This window comes from Thermobia domestica, chromosome 14, assembly GCF_964235325.1.
Source record: "Thermobia domestica chromosome 14, izTheDome1.hap1.1, whole genome shotgun sequence".
Lineage (NCBI taxonomy): Eukaryota > Metazoa > Arthropoda > Insecta > Zygentoma > Lepismatidae > Thermobia > Thermobia domestica.
Genome location: NC_137467.1, coordinates 151,084,447 through 151,103,698, shown reverse-complemented (window position 1 = coordinate 151,103,698; position 19,252 = coordinate 151,084,447). Strand labels below are relative to the sequence as shown.

The 19,252-nt window shown below is 35.1% G+C and overlaps 1 protein-coding gene across 1 annotated transcript in view; it reads left to right on the top strand.

The window, feature by feature from the left end:
- Positions 1-19,252, top strand: part of LOC145670398 (nose resistant to fluoxetine protein 6-like) — a 53,567-nt gene that overhangs the window by 27,273 nt on the left and 7,042 nt on the right. The window contains exons 5-10 of the mRNA XM_081739030.1: positions 592-785; positions 5,029-5,189; positions 10,294-10,477; positions 12,676-12,866; positions 13,533-13,665; positions 18,075-18,264. Of these exons, the coding sequence (XP_081595156.1) occupies positions 592-785; positions 5,029-5,189; positions 10,294-10,477; positions 12,676-12,866; positions 13,533-13,665; positions 18,075-18,264 (1,053 nt within the window). The remainder of the gene's footprint in view (positions 1-591; positions 786-5,028; positions 5,190-10,293; positions 10,478-12,675; positions 12,867-13,532; positions 13,666-18,074; positions 18,265-19,252) is intronic.

Below are 19,252 nucleotides of genomic sequence, written 5' to 3'. Positions count from 1 at the left end.
TATAATAGTCTCTCTTAACTCTCTATTCAGATCGGAAGTAGCAGAAATCAACTACTTCCGTTATTAAGATTGATCGCTATAGAGTAAGAACCACAATACGATAGACATAATCAATAAGTGATTTCCTGCAACGAATTAAACATCCCGAGAGTATATTCTATCTCCACTCTAATCTCTCTACTAAAACCGGAAATAGAAATCTACTACCAGTTCCGGTTTCAATATTAATTGAGAAAAGACCATATAAAGTATCAATCGAAAGAATTTCTTTTAACATTGTTTAGAAAATCAACTCGCTGTCACGTCACACAATGAATCAATCAGCGCAAGTGCTGAATATTGTAAGATGTACTAAAAAATTAGCTTCACCTTTGAATGTAGCATATTCTTTTCTACCAGCAAGTTAAATTACCTTTGTTTAAATTTAAGACAAATGGTAAACCATCAAGTTTTTAGTGCTCCCGATCACGGACTCGATATCCGGTGCAGATAGATAATATTAGATTTGTTGACCTGTTCCTTATGCAAACGCGTACAAATAAATACAACTGTAAAATATGTATATCCACTTATACATATATTTCTTTACAGGTACAATGACAAAATACCTTCTTGCATTTTCCTTTTACTCCAATGGAAAACGGCTGCTAAGCACAAATACTTCAGCAGATACCATGGGTTGCATAAACGGAATACGCTTCCTAAGCATGGCTTGGGTTATTCTTGGCCATAAATTCTACTCTATTATAATGAGTCCTGTGATAAATCCATTCAAAATTTTAGATGTAAGTATTTATTTCTTCAGAATTATTTTCTTTTAAAAAAAATCTTTAAAGTAATGGTACAGAATAGGAAAATTTCTGCATGTTCCCGTGAAATATACTTCATTTAGAAAAGTGTCCATTATCCAAGACAGGAAATATTTTACGTTGTAAAACATGTACTTCACGAATCTTACTCAATTAGGTAAGTATCGGTATATCCATACCTACTGTGTATATACAAACGAAATCGGGATGTTACATAGGTAACCAAGAAAGTCCTGTCGCTTTTTCAACCACTAGCTGCGAACATTGTTATGCCATCTGGAATATGAAAAATAGCCCCATCAGCATTGACGACTTTCTGCCAACGTCCTCGGAGGCCATGGACTCCATCCCGATAGAACTTGGTGGGCCCTGAAACGAAGAAGGTATCAAATGCATTTTGCACCTCTACTAGGGATTTCAACTGGTGTCCTTTAAGGTGATTGTTTAAGGACTAGAACAGGTGATAATCGAACGGGTAATGTCCGGGGAACATGGCGGATGCAACAGTGTTTCCCATCCAAGGCGCAGAATGGTGTCCCGTGTCATCCTAACCACGTGGGGCTTGGAGTTGCCCTGTAACAGGAGGGCCCCTTTGCGATTCAGAAGTCCTGGCTCCAGAGTTTTGAGGTTTTCTTGAACACGGCTCAACTGCTGACAGCACACAGTTGCATTGATGCTCTGACCAGCTGGTATCAGTTTCCACGAGCAGTCCATCAAACACACACGAGGACCTTCTTTTGGTGCAGTGCTGGTTTCAGCTGCTTTGGAACCGATTCATGGGATGCTAACCAATGATGATGGCGCCGTGGAGCTTCGTACAGGACCCACTTCTCATCACATGTCTACACCCTATTTAGAAATGCCTTCTTCCTCAGACGAGACAGCAAAGAAACATATATGCCTGCTCGCGTTGCCTTCTAGCCCAGAGTCAAATCATATGGGACTCATCGACCCAACTTGTAGTACTTCCAAGTTAATGGAAGTGCTGCCGAATGGTATCTCCACTCACACTGAATTGTAGTCCCAGTTCCTCACATGTCTGGCCACTGTTCGCCTAAATTGCTGCATGAAAAATCTTCATTTTGGACATGTGTTGGACTCCTGGCACGTGGTGCTTCTTCGAGTGTTTCGTCACCGTCCTTAAACTTGTTAAATCACCGCTGCACTGTCCGAGTAGTCACGACACCCCTACCAAAGGCCTGGCATATCTTCCGCCCCGCTGCAGCGGTGTTTTATCCCAGTTTGAACTCGTACAGCATACACGCCCTTCTGACTTTCTGTGAAGGTCCCATGTTCACTCTGTCCTTACGCAAGTTTGCAGTGTAACTGAACTACCACAACCAGGTATTGTGCTGCCAAAATGTCTTGAGCCGTGGCAAAAATGCAAACTAAAGCTCACACCCTCACACACCCACGCGTTGAGCCAATAAGGGTTCAGCTGTTTCTAATCGAGAGAAAGCGACTGAAATTCCTTCAGCCGATAGCAGCGCTTGCAACGGAAGACTAGGGATCAGGTCAATGTGGTATATCTTTAGTATGTTGGATATATCCACACCAACAACTGACTTTCGCCTTATCTCCATTCGCATTCAATTCACGATATAAGGGCCAATTGAACACAGACCTCCACAAACAGCGACAGAACTATCTTAGTTACGTTTATACGTGTCGCATTTGCGCGAGAAAACTGCCGAATCCTCTGAACTTAATTCTAGAACATAGTTGTACTTGGGTCAAGCAGGATTTTCATGATATTTTCAATGAAATGCGAATTCTAAGCAAAACGTTTAAGCTATTTGTAATAATAATAATAATAATAATAATAATAATAATAATAATAATAATAATAATAATAATAATAATAATAATAATAATAATAATAATAATAATAATAAAGTATCTCAAGAGACCCAGAAATTAGACAGATGAAACTCAATTCATAAGCTCCATGTTAAAAACTAACGTAAAAAACTACTGGGATAAAATAAGAAAAAATAGTAATGTGTTCCGTTAGTCAGTCACTTTTTACTATTACTGAAGAACTCTCTGACATGGCGAGGTGAGAACAGTGACCCCGATTTGGAGTTCGAAACTGAAGAGTCTAGATCAGCGTTTCCAAACCTTTTTCAACTTGCGGCACACTAGGAGTGTAACTTGAATTTTCGCGGCACATTTATAGATATTTTTATTTGTAAATATAAAATACCGTGATATTTTTTTCTGTGACTACTGATCTCCTCACAGAGAACAAAGCTCGATCACTGGTTTTCCCTTGTGGTAAATCATTATACTTATTTTTCATTGTAATTTTAAAATAGAAAACAATTGCAATGAAATATTGAACTAAGGTTTTCAAATATAAGCTTTCTTTTTCGAAAACTGTATCCAACTTTTCACTAAGAAGGAAGATCACTAAATAACGAACGAACAAACAAACTTCTTTTACTTTTGAAACACAATGTAGGTAATTTGTATACATGTTTGCTTTATCGAAAAGATTGAATGATATTTTAAATTTTCAAGATACGAAATAGTCTGCAACAATAAAGGTGCAATATAGTGGTCATAACAATGATAACAAATACATTTTTTAACATTAAAAATATACAAAAAAGTAACACGGTACGAAACAAATTTGTAGATTCATAGTAGTGGTTCATAGTAATGTGAAATACAAATATATATTTTTCCCTATGTTTTGCAATGTGATTGCTTTGGAATTAATCACTTTGTTCCGATTTGCTCGCGGCACACCAGCGGCCCATTCAGGGCACACCAGTGTGCCGCGGCACACCGGTTGGGAAACGCTGTTCTAGATAGATGTGTTATATATTATTGCTATTATTAGTAGTATTATACTTGTTTCTATAATTATCACGTGCATAACGGATACGATAATTTTAAAGACGAAAGTAGATAATTTTGTTTCTCTGAGTTGGCAACTCTGGTTAAACGTCAGTACGTTTGAGCCAGACTTGATTGTAAGTTAAAGAAAAGCATGTAAAAAGGAGTACTTCAAAAACTTACATTGCTTTTCTTAGGATCAGTGATCGAAGTGAGGCGGTATGCGGTGGTATGCCATACCGCCTCTGGTTTTTCAGTAATGAGGACATACCGTCTCTGGTTTTTCAATGATCAAGGCAATATTTAAATAACCGGTATATTGAGTCAAAATCATAATAAAACATATCTGCTTAGGATGATATAAGATTTTGATGATTTTTTTAGGTTGATATATATTACGCAGTTAAGGTTTAGGCCTATTTAGTTCATATTGAGTATCTTATTTATTTATTAACTCTTATTTTAACAAAAAAAACACTGACCAAAGCTTAAAACACACTTTATTTTAAATTATAATAACAGTTTCGGATATCTAACATCGGACTGTTTCAAGAAGGATATGTTAGATATCCGAAACCGTTATTATAATTTAAAATAAAGTGTGTTTTAAGAGTCTCTATCACTGCGAAATTAAAATACCGCTAATTTTGCAGTAATTATGTGATATCTTCAAATAGATAAAAGATAATCGAAAAGTGGATCAAGACCTCCCTAGACGATGTTATTTTGCATGAGTTACCGTTATCACGAGTCACCTAGTAACTTTTCGTTTACTGTTATTTAGAAACGCGAAAATAAATGCCGATATTTTAAATGGCTGGAAATCGAAAGCAGATAAATGAGTCGTGATAACGGTATCTCACGCAAAATAATACTGTCTATGGAGGTCTTGTTGCACTTTTCGATTATCTTTTATCTATTTGAAGATAGCACCATTACTGTAAAATTAGCGGTATTTTAATTTCGCAGTGATAAGACCTGTGTTTCTTTTGTTAAAATAATCAATCCAAAGCCATGGATAGTCTTCTTATTTTAAACAAAGAAGTTAAAGCACGTTGCCTTCTTTTACACTTAACCATTTAATAATTTCATGTGAAAACAGCAAATACAAGAAAAATGTAGAAATCGCCTAGATTGAATTTTAAAATTTTAATTTTTTATTGTTCGAAACTAAGGGAACAAAAAGAATATAGATAAGTTTTCTTTCCTTAGTTTGATGAGACAAAAGTTAAATTTTTACCGATGGACTTCTCTTGAGAGCCGCCACTATAAATGTAAATCAATATTATGAATTCCATAGCTGTGTAGTGTTTACTGTGAAAGATTTCGAATAAAATGTTTATATTATGTCTATATGATTTTATTTTCTCTCCAGATACGTAACCATTGGTACAACATGATTCTGATGAATGGCTTTTTGGCAGTGGACACATTTCTTTACATAAGTGGGTTTCTTCTTGTTTACCTGTTTATGAAAGAAGTTGACCGCTCCAATAGATTCAACCTAATTTCTTTTTACATTCATCGATATTTAAGGTAAAGTTATTTTTTTTTTATTTTCTTAAATAGAAACAAGCTTCCTCGTCGATAAGCTTTTAGCGTACGCACGGCTGACGTGGGAGACCCGGGTTCGATTCCCGGCGGGAGCTCATGTGATACGCATTTCACGTTAACCTTATCTCATATAGCATCGCTGCTTCAAGGGACGCTAAAATCAAATCAAAAATCTTAAATACAAACCTATTTTATTCTCTTATACAAAAGAGCTCCTCCGTGGCTAAGCGGTTAGCGTACGCGCCTTTGGCGTGGGAGACCCGGGTTCGATTCCCGGAGGGAGCTCATGTGGTTCGGATTCCACGTTAATCAGTAGGTCCACGTCTCATATAGCCTCGCTGCTGAAAGGGACGCTAAACAAAAAAAAAAAAATCAAATCAAATCTCTTATACAAAAAATTTTAATGAGTCGTCGTCATTAGTAAGGAGGATTCAGTCTTCTTCACTGAATTTGCTTGGCACAGAATATTATATTATCCATTTGCAGTGTTGGGTAAGTTACTTGTAAAAATGTAACGCGTTACAAGTTACTTTACTTTCTCTTAAAATGTAACGCGTTAGTAACGCGTTACTTGCCTCAAAAAAGTAACTGTTACTTTACTTCGAAAGTAACGCGTTACTAATGCGTTACTTTTAGGTCCAAAACTTTGAATATGTGGAAAAAATCTTATTACTTCAGTTTTCCGTACTGCTATTACTACCGCTATTATTATTATTATTATTATTATTATTATTATTATTATTATTATTATTATTATTATTATTATTATTATTATTATTATTATTAATAATAATAATAATGATAATAATAATAATAATAATAATAATAATAATAATAATAATAATAATAATAATAATAATAATAATAACACTGTGTATAAACATGAAAGATAGGCGGTTTATATATGAATACTAAAAAAGTAGTTGATTGTCAACCTCGGTAGTTGTGAAGTCTAGGAGTAAAGAACATTGTTCACGAGCTTCTGAATTTGGTTTGAGAGTCTAGGTTGAGTGTTCGGGCTCGAGCCAAACGTTGTTAAAAGTTATAGTGCACTGGCCAAATATCTTCAAAACTGCTCGGCCCGGGTTTAGAATTGTCAACGACTCGAGCAGATCGGCTCACAGCTCATTCACTATCGACTCAAATCGAGAAGTGAGCTGAGCCAATAACTCACCCAACCGAGTCGGCTAGAGCCCTTCGCTCAGTTGAGTCGAACCGAGCAAATGGCTTATCCCAACCAAGCCAGCTCGAACCGATGGTTCACCCCAAGCAAGCCGGCTCGAGCCATCGGCTTAGTCAAGCCGAGCCGAGCTAAGCTTGTTATAAAAAATCACTTGTAGTCTCGCTATCGAGACGAGACGAGATGCGAGCAGTGTCCCTTCTCGTGAGCAACACTAAAAGTATTCCATATTACTGCTTAGCTTACATTTCTCATGGCTTTCGCTTTCCAGTGTAATCAGCCCATGATTTGAAAACGAGTTAAAACGAGCGAGCCACTTATCAAACTCGACTCGACTCGAAACTCGACGCCAAAAACAGTGAATCGGTTCGGAACTCGACTCGAGAATATTACTTTTGACTCGACTCGAAACTCGACGCGTTAGAAAAAAATGGTTGCTTATTATTCTGCTAAACTAATTATATAATAATAACAATGTTGTTATGTAAAATTAAAAATACAGAATATAGAGAAACATTACACTACAACTGACAAAATGAGAACACATGAACTGGGGGTGAATCAAAATTGCCAATTACTCTAAAATCGATACATGCTTTTTAAAGCTAGTTGTTCCAAACTCTATAATCAACGGGACTTTAGGATATGCAAACTGATCTAAAAGCACCCTAATATTACATACCATCAACATTACATCAATAAAGTAGGCCTGCTCATCAGAACACCGTTTATTCATATTAAACCCTTACTGAATGTCGTTCATGATGGCACCCTAATTGTTGATAAATATTTCCCGCCGGGGCACAACTTTACTATTAAATTCTGTTCAGCAGTGGCGTACTTACGATTTTGTTTCGGTGGGGCTTTGCCTGAAAATGTGGAAATTCTGCAAGATATTTTATATACTTTACTATAGTAAGATTTCGGGGGGGGGGGGGGCTTAAGCCCGGAAGCCCCACTCCTAAATACGCTACTACTGTTCACCATCATCTTCAGCTTTTAAGAAAAAGTATTCTTTCAAATGTTCGAACGATAAAATATTTTCGTTCTCCATCTTTATAAAAACAACACCATTCAAAGTAAAATAGACTACCAGTACCATTGCACTCGTAGTTCACTCACTGAATGTATTGATTTGGAGCTGTCAAAATCTAAGACAAAATCTTCCAGGTGCTTGCAATCAGTACACGTGATTTCCCTGAGGCTGTCCTCATCTTCCAAAAGCAGCAAGTGGCTCTATATTTTGTTATGTAAATAAACAAATCAACTTGTATCTATGAATCAGGGGCGTCATTTCAGATTTTGCTTGGGGGGGGCAAGACCCCTTGATATAAGTAAAAATTCGCGTATTTCACTGATTTACTACTAGGTAATTGATAAAATCTATAGAAATCTCAAAATCAGGGGAGGGCAATTGCCCCTACCTGCCCCCCCTAAATGACGCTCCTGCTATGAATGTATTTGCAAGCCTACCAACGTAAAGTTCGTAAGGCGAAACGGGAAAATGCACATCGAGATTTCCCGTTCCACCTTGCATTAAGATGAAAAGTGATAACAGGTTTTAAATGCTAATTTCATTGCTAGAGGTCATAAGGCGAAACGGGAAAAGGCGAACAGTGCAGGAATTGTCAGTCACTGACATCGTTCATGCTCCATTGTTCCATTCTGAGAAATTCACTTACAGGAAAGAAACATTTGTTTCCGAAAAAAATATACATATATTGTAGTTACTCATCCGAAATGTAACGCGAAAAAGTAAGGCAAACTAGGTACGTTACTTAAAAATTTGTAACGCGTTACCGTTAGAGTTACTCTGGAAAAAATGTAACGCGTTACTAGGAAACGTTACTTAAAAAGTAACGCGTTACTTGCGTTACGTTACTTCCCAAGACTGTCCATTTGTAATGTTTCTATGCTGTGTTGATTAACTTTCCAACGTCTTATAATATAACACGAGACATTACTAAATAGGGTAAATGCGCGAGTAGTCAGCTGGTTAAGGGTAAATTTCTAACTACTCTTTGGTCTTCATAATCAAGAATTAGAAGGAGTGAAAATTTCAGGACATATGTATAAGATCTTTGGCTGAGCGGTTAAACTGTCGACTCACTAGTGAAAATCCAGTAGTCGCTCCACTTGTTTCTCCGCAACTTTATATCCTGCACATTTAAAATAACTAATAAACACTCACGCACCCTCTTCCCCCGGAAAATGTTATTAAAGCTGAATGTAATAAGGGAAGTTTAACTTTCGTATGAAGTAAAGACGTATATCTAATAATAATAATTATGATGATAATAATAATAATACCGGTAATAATAATAATAATAATAATAATAATAATAATAATAATAATAATAATAATAATAATAATAATTTAAAGTAAAGACTGCCACTTTACGCAATACGAGGCAGGTCTCCTTCACAAAAACTCATTCCACCAGGTGGTACAACAAGGCAGAACTTCTAAGGTTGACTTTCCTAAATTACCATAAATATCTAATAACTGTCAGTGAATATTTGTATTAGTTATTGCTTATTGTTATTAGTAAAATTTTACATATTTGACATGTCTAAGTAATGAACAACGTTTTATAATTCCTGTAATTCTTCACGAAAATAGGATTGTAACCGTATGAATTTTGCAACATTTACATAAGTGCTGCCATCTATTGTTTCTATGTGCACGACAAAGGTGATGACTTTGGTGTTAAAATAACATGCTAACTGTAGTAGATAACTTAAATTGTTTCAACAGCATCGTTTTTTGCAGTTTACGAAGCCTGTTTAGATTTTTATTTTGAGATACGTTTGCTAAGAAACTATGATTTGTTTGTGTTATAACCGACTACTAGGGGATGGCTGAGTACTACCGCATTTGATCTACTTCTTGTTAACTTTTAATTATAAATTATTCAAGCATTGTCGTTAACTAACATAATAAGCACAGTTATTTTATGCCGTTACTCATATCAATGCAGAAGGAGTAATCTTCGTTTATCTTCGGATTTAAGAACATATCAAAAAATATACTATGTACACCCATGTCCAAAATTATTGTCGCATGTCTATAAATATGTTGATCTAGGAATATAATTTGATAATGAATTCGCCTGGTATTTCTTATAATGTTAGTATGTGTATAATCGATAAAGACATGTATGTGGAAAATTTCATGTCAAAAGAACAGTAAATAAGAATAAAGCTTTCTTGTTCATTTAGCAACATTTTGTTTTATTAATTCTAATTTTCATATTTATAATGCTTTTCCTATGAAATTTACCATAAATATACACTTCCCGATTATACACATAGTATCAGTATTAAAAGTACCCTGCAAAATCATTATCAAATTATATTCTAACAAGAAGACAGTTATAGATATGCGACAATCATTCTGGACATGAGTGTACCTACGAGCCAAAAACGGGACACTTAAAAAAAGCGGACATTTACGTCCCATTTACACTTTACCTCCCGTTTGAATTTTACGTATCGTTTGCATTTTACGTCTTATTTACATTTTACGTCCCGTTTACATTTTACACCTCGTTTACATTTTACGTCCCGTTTGCATTTTATATCCTGTTTAGCTTTTACGTCCCGTTTAAATTTTACATCCCGTTAAAAAAACTGTATGTCTGGTCATCCTATATTAGAACCTGCTTTAAATGTATCAATCATGTAACAAGAATGTATCATTAATTGATTAAAAGAGTACCGGTATCTTTTTCCAAAGAGGTAAATCTGCACGTATAGTATTATGGTTTCTGGTTAAGCTAACAATATATTATTCTGTATGAGTAATGACCAGTAACATCCGTGTACTACTCACCATACACTAATGGTGTGAATTATCATTGCTTCAACAATAATTTTTTATACTTTTATCTTTTGTACTTCCAGATTAACTCCAGTGTTTCTAGTAGTAATTGGATTTAACGCTACTTTGATGTATTACTTGGGATCAGGTCCAAATTGGGAAAGTTACGTTGGAGGCACTCGTGAGACTTGCTCTGCAAATTGGTGGAAAAGTCTCACTTACTTAAACAACTATAGATTTCTCTCAAGATATGGTAATCCTGCTGAGGTAAGTCAATCATTTTTACCCATTATGTGATAAAAACGGATATTTGATAAACTATTGTTTAACATTAAGAAACAAGAGTTACACAAAATACTATGATATGATATGATATCATGTACGTTTATTTGACCAAGTCTCTCACTTATCCTCTATCCTAACTTTAATATTTTCATAGAACTTGTAACTACTCGTAAGACATTACGTATTGATATGCAAGATGGCTATATACTATGTTACACACCCTGTTTTTCAAGTAAAACGCTTCCTTCCGTTTTTTTTTGTTTTTTTTTTTGAATGAAAGAAATGATAGTTCTGAACGCTTTTAAAATATTTTTATAATTATTGCGAGATAAAATAATTAGAAGAACTAATATCTCAGACATTGTCAACAACCGAACACAACGTTGCAACTTACAGTATTCAGGAAGAAAGTTAAGATTGATTTGATTAAGGTTTAATGGGGATTTCAGGAAGAAAGTGCAACAGGTTGCGTTCTTATCTCCTATCTAATTGGCGCCCCAACCTTGTGTTTAAGAATAGTTTAGTTATAGCATCTTAGCCTTCATCTGTCAACGCCATCTCGATCATAATGCAGTTTCTGTCGATCGTGGTATTCCATTGACTCCATAACAACATAAAACCTCCAATTTTCAATTAAAATAATTGTACGTTACTATTTGATACCATATATGTGTTTTTATATGTAAATCTTCAATATACAGTATATCGGTAAAACTTTTTTAAAAATCTTCCGTTTTTTCTCTCTGAAAAATTGAAAGTATTCCACTCTTTTTCTCTTAGAAAAATCTGAAAAAAAAAAGTCCGTTTCTCTAATAAATCTGAAAATCGTATTAACTCCAACGTTTCAGCGCTTTTAGATATTCCCCTATAAAGGAAGAAAACGAGTGGATGTTTTAATTGTTAAAATAAGATAATCATATCTCGAACTTTTAGGTTACAGACATGAAAATTGCTATTTAGGCTTTTAATTTAAAATAATTAAAGACGTGTTTCAGCGTTTCTTGATGTTTCCCTTAGTACTTCGGCTATTTGGGGCGATCACAAAGCGCATTTATTGCTCATGCGTACACGTGGAATACGCTGACCATGTATTTAAATATAGTTGGCTAATCACAAACGCGAAAGCAATAAAAACACGAAGAAAACGTCGGCTCGAGCGTATTTGGTGCATTTCGGAACAATAGACTGCCTGTTGAAAGGAAGAAAAAAAAAAGGAAAGACGCGTTGCCAGGCAAAGGGATTGTAGCAAGAAACAGCTGCTTGGAAGACGATTTGCGTAGAGTATTGGAACTCTGCTATTACACACCTGGACCTGGCAAAAAGGCTCGGAAATCCTGACTGGCTCACAGTATGATTTACAACTCTGGTGAAAGTAAAATTACTGAATAGCCACCTTGGCCGCGTTCGCTACAGCCGCTTGGGGGGTAACGATTTCTCGAATAGCCTAAGACTTGGAAGGGAAGAAGAAAGGTGAAAAGAAAAAGGGTGGAGTTGCAATTGTTGTAATAAGATGGACATAATTTAGATTAGAGATAGAGATAGGAATATTGGAGGTGTAATTTACTGGGCCGAGCGAATGCATGGTTGTGAGGGCGAAGTCTCCAGTGAAGTACCCGGCTATTTGAGGCGATCGCAAAGCGTTTTTATTGCTCATGCGTACACTTGGAATACGCTGACCATGTATTTAAATGTAGTTGGCTAATCACAAACGCGAAAGCAATAAAAACGCGGAGAAAATGTCGGCTCGAGCGTATTTAGTGCATTTCGGAACAATAGGCCGCCTGCTGTTTAAAAGATTTCAAAAGGAAGGTAAAAAGGAAAGACGTGTTGGCAGGCAAGGGGATTTTTAGAAAGAAACAGCTGCTTGAAAGATGATTTGTGCAGAGTATTGGAACTCTGTTAGTATAGACCTGGACCTGGCAAAAAGACCCGGAAACCCTGACTGGCTCACATTATGATTTACAACTCTGGTGAAAGTAAAATTACCGAATAGCCACTTTGGCCGCGTTCGCTGAAGTCTAACTGAAGTCTAGTGCTACGGAGTACTGACCGTAGAATTGACGCCAAAGAGATTATGTGGATTTCTACATTTTTTTTAGCACTTCTACATTTTTTTTACAAGATAAAGAACATATGTTTTATTACGTGAATTAACTTAAGGTTTTCTTATTTTTCTGTAGTGTTTAACGCAAGCATGGTATTTGTACGTGGATATGCAGTTATATTGGCTTTCACCTTTATTTCTGTATCCTTTGTGGAAATTGCCTAAATTTGGATTGACTGTTCTTGGAGTTGCCATCTGTGGTTCTATAGCAATTCCTTTCAGCCTTACTTACGCCAAGAATCTACCATGGACCACGGACTATTTTAAGTAAGTATAGGTTATAATAACAGGTTAAATAATTCAACTATAGGCTATGGAGGAAGGGATGCTGTTAAAAAAAATCAGCATGGGAACTTGATAGAAATTTGCCGAACTGCACTTCTGTTGAGTAAACGCACTATATATGTGACAGCTTTTCGAAGTCGGTCGACTCTCAGAAACGCGATCGATCCTTCTAATCTTGACGTAAAAACTTCTTCCTTTCTAATCTCCTACACAGTGCAAAGTTTGACGATTTTTAAAAGAAAATTCTAGGACAAGTATTATGACAATAAACGCACAACTACACCCGAGAATTCTTTTATTTATTTCCTTAATAAATATTGATAGTTCGATACATCGATTTGAACTCTGTCTATTCCTTACAACTTCCTTTCAGTATTGAAGTACAATGTTTACTGTTTCTACTTCAACACTTAAAGCTTGGAATTAACAGATCATAATTAAGTGTAACGTAAATTTAACTCATCCCCATTGATTGATTCAAATTGCAGGGAATGGTATAAAAATTCAGGGTCTTTATGCATTTTTAATAGAAAGACATTTTCTCACAGTATTGAACGTATAACTTAAATTTGATATTAAAATTGCTTTAGTCCGTATAGCAGTTGTAAATTCACATTAAACATCTTATTTTCTTTCTTATTTTTATAGTGCAGAAAACTTCATGGTTTATATGGAGTTTATCTACGTTCCTACATACTCCAGAGCGACTCCATATCTTGTAGGTGCTGTAGGAGGCTACCTTCTTTATCAATACCGAAAGAATCCGGTTTCAATACCGAAAGTAAGTCTAAAATATTTACACATAATTGTGTATGTTTACAATATGTATGTGTGTTTCCTACAAATTACTTTTTAGCATTTCCGGAAATTTCCGTTTCAATACCTAAGTCTAAAACAGATAATTGTGTATGTTTACAACGCGTGTTTCCGACAAATTGTTTTCTCTGTAACTCTTACAAACTGTTGGAATATAAGAGTACGTAGGTAAAAAGGGTTTTAAAATGTCACACTAGCTAAGAAAGGTAGTTATGAGTATGTGCAAATATAGAGATTATGTAGAGATTATAGAGATTAGATGGGAGTTCCGCGGTGATCGTGACAGTGTAAGCATCTCGGATAGTGAGGTGCTAAAGAGGAAGTGGTTAAAGTGGAAAATTTTCATCATTCACCATTTACACTCATCACATTAGAACACGAAAACATTTACACACAATTATAAATAATATACACGCACTCATTTCATTCCTTTTTCACTTTATCCAACATTTCCACCCCGATCACCTGGGTAACAGGCCCTCTTCTTCTCGCTGGAACTCCTTCCCGATTTGACATTTTCACACCAGACTAAGACATTTCAATTATTACCTAAATTTGTCTAATTGATTCTTTATACACCTGACCTTAACTAACGAACAATTATACTTAAAAAACACTTAATACTATATGTTACAGGTAATACGACTAGTAAGTCGACCAAATAAAAATAAAAATGCAAATGGCGGCTTCCGCCATTTGCACGATTAGTTACAAAAGCAATACAAACTTGTCAAATTAATCGCATTTTTAGCATACTTGGCGTAAGCTGATGCTTTTTAATTACACCGATAATGGTGAAGAAGAAAGAAAAGAAAAGAAAGAAAGAGGTTAGATGCATGGAAGATTTTAATGAAGATATTTGGAAGACATAGCTAAGAGGCCGTTGGAGATATTTGAGATATAGTATACGTAAAGCCGCGTCAGTTCCCGAAGGAGCTGGACGCTCATACTTTTAGGGATTATTCATTGAGTATCTACGAACTTACCAAGGGGGTAACAAAGCGACTTTGATTTACTTATCGACTGATACGAAGTACCTGTACTTTATATCTGCATGTGTAGTGCCCTTGTACTTTATCTATGACTATGTGTGTGTGGGGGGGGATTTAACGCATATCGCATGTCTTGTACTCATGGATACTTCTTACTATTGCACTACGTAGAAAATTTATGGTATTTCATGTAGAAGTGGTAATAGAACACAGAAGAAACGCAGATCACGGCGTTCTCATGTATACTATTACCATGATAAATATGAGTAGAAAGGCGGATTTTCAGCCCGCGTTAGAACGGAAGCATCACATGTAGCGTATTCACCGTAAATTATTTTCGTTTTCATACATCTGTGCGTGTATTGCGCCAAATTACTACTCCCTAGCTAATGCGCATGCGTAAAATAGAAAGTTTGCGACTTCCGCCATGTTAGTCAGTGAATACAATAGTGTACGCGCGCTACTTCCGTCAGAATTGAACAAATTTCTACTCTGACGCGAGTGTAGCGCGCCATCTCCGATGCGTGATTTCATTGGCTGTTTAGCACAATCGCTCGCAACTCACGGAGGTAAAGGACACATGAAAATCCGCCTGAAGAGTGTATGATGGTAATGAGTTGTAAAGAAGATAATCAGATAGGCTCTGATTGAGAATAAAGCAACTTGAGAAGATTTGTGAAGTAGTGATTTTGTAGTAGCATTGCTGTAGAAGCACGATAGACATTACTGAGGACATTTTAAGAAAGATCACGAGTCTATAGAAAGAAACTAGAACCTACGGAAAGAAATAATCCCAACACAAACTTATAATTAACTACGTCATTTATACCATTAAAATCTTTTAAAATTTACTTAAATAATCCCAACACAAACTTATAATTAACTACGTCATTTATACCATTAAAATCTTTTAAAATTTACTTAAATAATCCCAACACAAACTTATAATTAACTACGTCATTTATACCATTAAAATCTTTTAAAATTTACTTAAATAATCCCAACACAAACTTATAATTAACTACGTCATTTATACAATTAAAATCTTTTAAAATTTACTTAAATAATCCCAACACAAACTTATAATTAACTACGTCATTTATACCATTAAAATCTTTTAAAATTTACTTAAATAATCCCAACACAAACTTATAATTAACTACGTCATTTATACCATTAAAATCTTTTAAAATTTACTTAAATAATCCCAACACAAACTTATAATTAACTACGTCATTTATACCATTAAAATCTTTTAAAATTTTCTTAAATAATCCCAACACAAACTTATAATTAACTACGTCATTTATACCATTAAAATCTTTTAAAATTTACTTAAATAATCCCAACACAAACTTATAATTAACTACGTCATTTATACCATTAAAATCTTTTAGAATTTACTTATGATGACGATGTGAAAGGTGGAAAACAATGATGTAATAACGCCACATTAAATTGGTTAGTTATTTCGTTTGTCTTCTTCATCATCATAATTTAGAGTAGCATTCGAAAAGAATTTAACAAAAGGTGGATCAAAATATTAGGGGACATCGTATAGTATAGTGGTTAGAGCGTTGAATCTAGTCTATCCCTGGCTAAGCCCTGCCACCAAACACAGCATTTTTTTTATTAACTTGGCTATGGGCTATTTGCCCACCAAATTTGATTCAGATTCGGCCAGGCCAATAGAAACCGAGAAATGAAGTACCACATACACACATACTATACAGTGTGTCCGTAAAGTTGCGTAACCCAAAGTTTGATTGGGTATATCTTTCGATCTAAGGATGATAAAAACATGAGACTTGAAACAAATGTAAGTAGACCTATGTTCTGTGTAGATATTTTCGAGATCATGACCAATGCTAGAACTTGTAATGTGTTTGTGTAGTAACAAAAGAAATTACAGTAAATGTAAAATAAAAAATGTGCAAAATGAAGAAAACCGATATCCAGTTGCAGAAAACTGAGTTTATCATTCGTTATATATACACTGTAAACTTAGAATAAAACTATAACCACAGAGCAAATAGCCCATATCATCCGTGCTGAAATGGGAATCAAAATACTAAAACTTTATTACGTACAATCTTTTTTTAATTATTTTTTTAAATATACCCATCTGTCTTTGTAAAGCCCCGCGCCCTTACCTACAGCTGGAATTCAAACAAATGTGCATTTTCTTTGACCAATTGACATCTTACATACAGTAGTGAAGTATTAGAATGCATGTCTGCCAGAATATGGTTTTTCAAATCAAGTTGGGCTGCCATGATTTTTTTGAACAAGACTGTAGTGAGTAAAATAGACAGTTATATAGTTTTACATTTAGGGAAGTTGTGAGCGTATTTTTGCCAAAATTTCACGTAAATAATGTTCTTTTTTTTTAAAAAAAAAAAATAGTAGAATGAAGACTCAAAATTGTCTTCGTTCCAAGTTCTTGAGAAAATAAAGTATGTAGGTGAATACCCACTTTGTTGGTAACTTAGCAGACACCAAACCTTGGAAAGCTAATCCAGACATCTCGTTACTTCGTCACTGTATCTCAGCAGGGTTTCCTCTTTTTCTTTGAAAAATATGTATTACAGGCATCCCTCCCTAAGTATTGTGTTGCCTTTCCTCTATTCCTAGTTTCCATATATTCTAACATCAGAACATTAATCGCGGCAATTAGAGACCGCCAGGGATATACAGTGTATTCCTTCCGAATTGTAGGCAATTTCCAGTATCCTCGACTGTAATTCGAACCATACATATAAATCTCCTACATCAATATTGAAATGTATGTAGAAAGAGAGGGAGCTCTGGTTACGTAGTAATACTTGGTGAACGACCTAATTTTGATTCGAGATGGAATGGGATCTCTATTTATTTCTCGTTCTTCCTTCATTTCAACTGGACTTCCGAAATTCATCAATTCCCTGGGAGATAGTACCTGGAGAACCTGAGTGGTGCTGACATCAAGTGTAGAGGTTTACTTTCACCACGCCAATTAGCCTTAATGGCCTGAGGAGCATAGTTTTAGTTTGCTTTTATACGGAAGGAAAGAACGAAAGAAATATTAGCGTCCAATAATCGCAGTTTAAAGAAAAGCAAAATTCAACAGCGATTCTTGTTTTCACCAAAATTAATTTAGCATGAAGTCCTCCTTGAACGAATTTGCAAGCCATTCCATATCAGAAGAATATTGCCAAAATTCTTCCGCCTTTACATATGTAACAAATAAACAAACACATCAAAATAAACGGAGTTATAGAGTGTAATAGGATTATGATTTTTGTTTCTACACTCCAGAAATAAAGTATACCTAGGCATTTAAAATATGTATTCAAGTACCAAAGTGTATATAGTTGTATGATAATTTTCATTTTGTTTTTAGGTTTTTGTTTATATGGGTTGGACAATATCCACTGCTGTATGTTTAACTGTCATTTTATCTCTTCGCATCTACTACAGAGAAGAACACGTTTATAATAATATAGAGGCAGCGTTCTATGCAAGCTTCCATCGCTTTGCTTGGGCTGTTTGCATTGGATGGATTATTTTTGCATGTGTCACAGGACACGGAGGTAAGTGTATTCCACATACAATCTTCTGTTAGATGTAAACGCAGACCTTTAATACGTTTTATCCAAATAATTTACTCTTGAATTGTGGAAAAGCAAGTATCCATATTGGTTAGACAAATAGTTTGAAACTTTCTACACCAATCCGCAAGCTCTATAATCGAAGTATTCATGATGATCGAAAACTGACGTTATTTGATTTAGCTGGTTTTACTAGTTCTGGGACATATAATAGACCTGAAATATAGAATAGAATGCTTTTGCAAATTTCGTATGTTGTTGCAACAGTTAAACAATTGTAATTAAATTTTAAACAATCGAATATTATTGGTAACCTAGTAACTATTCGAATTTCGTTTCACTGTGATTTGTCTTAGAAAATAGTTGAACTAGTAGAATAACGCAACCGAGAAAAAAATCGTCCTTTATTGATTTGAGAAAACTTTTATTTTGAATATACAATGTAACAGAAGATTAATCAACATAGGCAACTATCATACGTGTAAAAGTCTACAGTTTCCCACTTGGAAATGCATTTTAATGGGTAGGTTCACAAGGAATTTGAAGTTGATTTCAATACAATATGGCTTCCCATCGTTTGGATCCTTTCTGTTCATTGTGAGTGTACTGGATCCTAAGAGATTCATTGAATTGCGTCCAACAATAAAGATTTCATTCTTACCAATTAATGCGCATGACACCGTACTGATTTTCGGCTATAATTGAAGTGTTGTTCTTGATTTTGTTACCTGTGTGCAGTTTGTGGTGGGTACATTGTTATTCGGATTCAAGCATTTTCATTTTCTGTACCTACAAATAAGCAATAAGAAATGTTTCTGGGCCATGATGAAGAAAACCTAAGAGGTTAAGTATTGGCTAATTTTGATTCGGGTATTAGAGAGTAAGCAGCTCAAAGTCAGTAACTACGCTAAGGTTAGTCAAGGTCGGATGAGTTTTGCTGTACTGAAGCTTCTTGATTTAACAAAGTTAA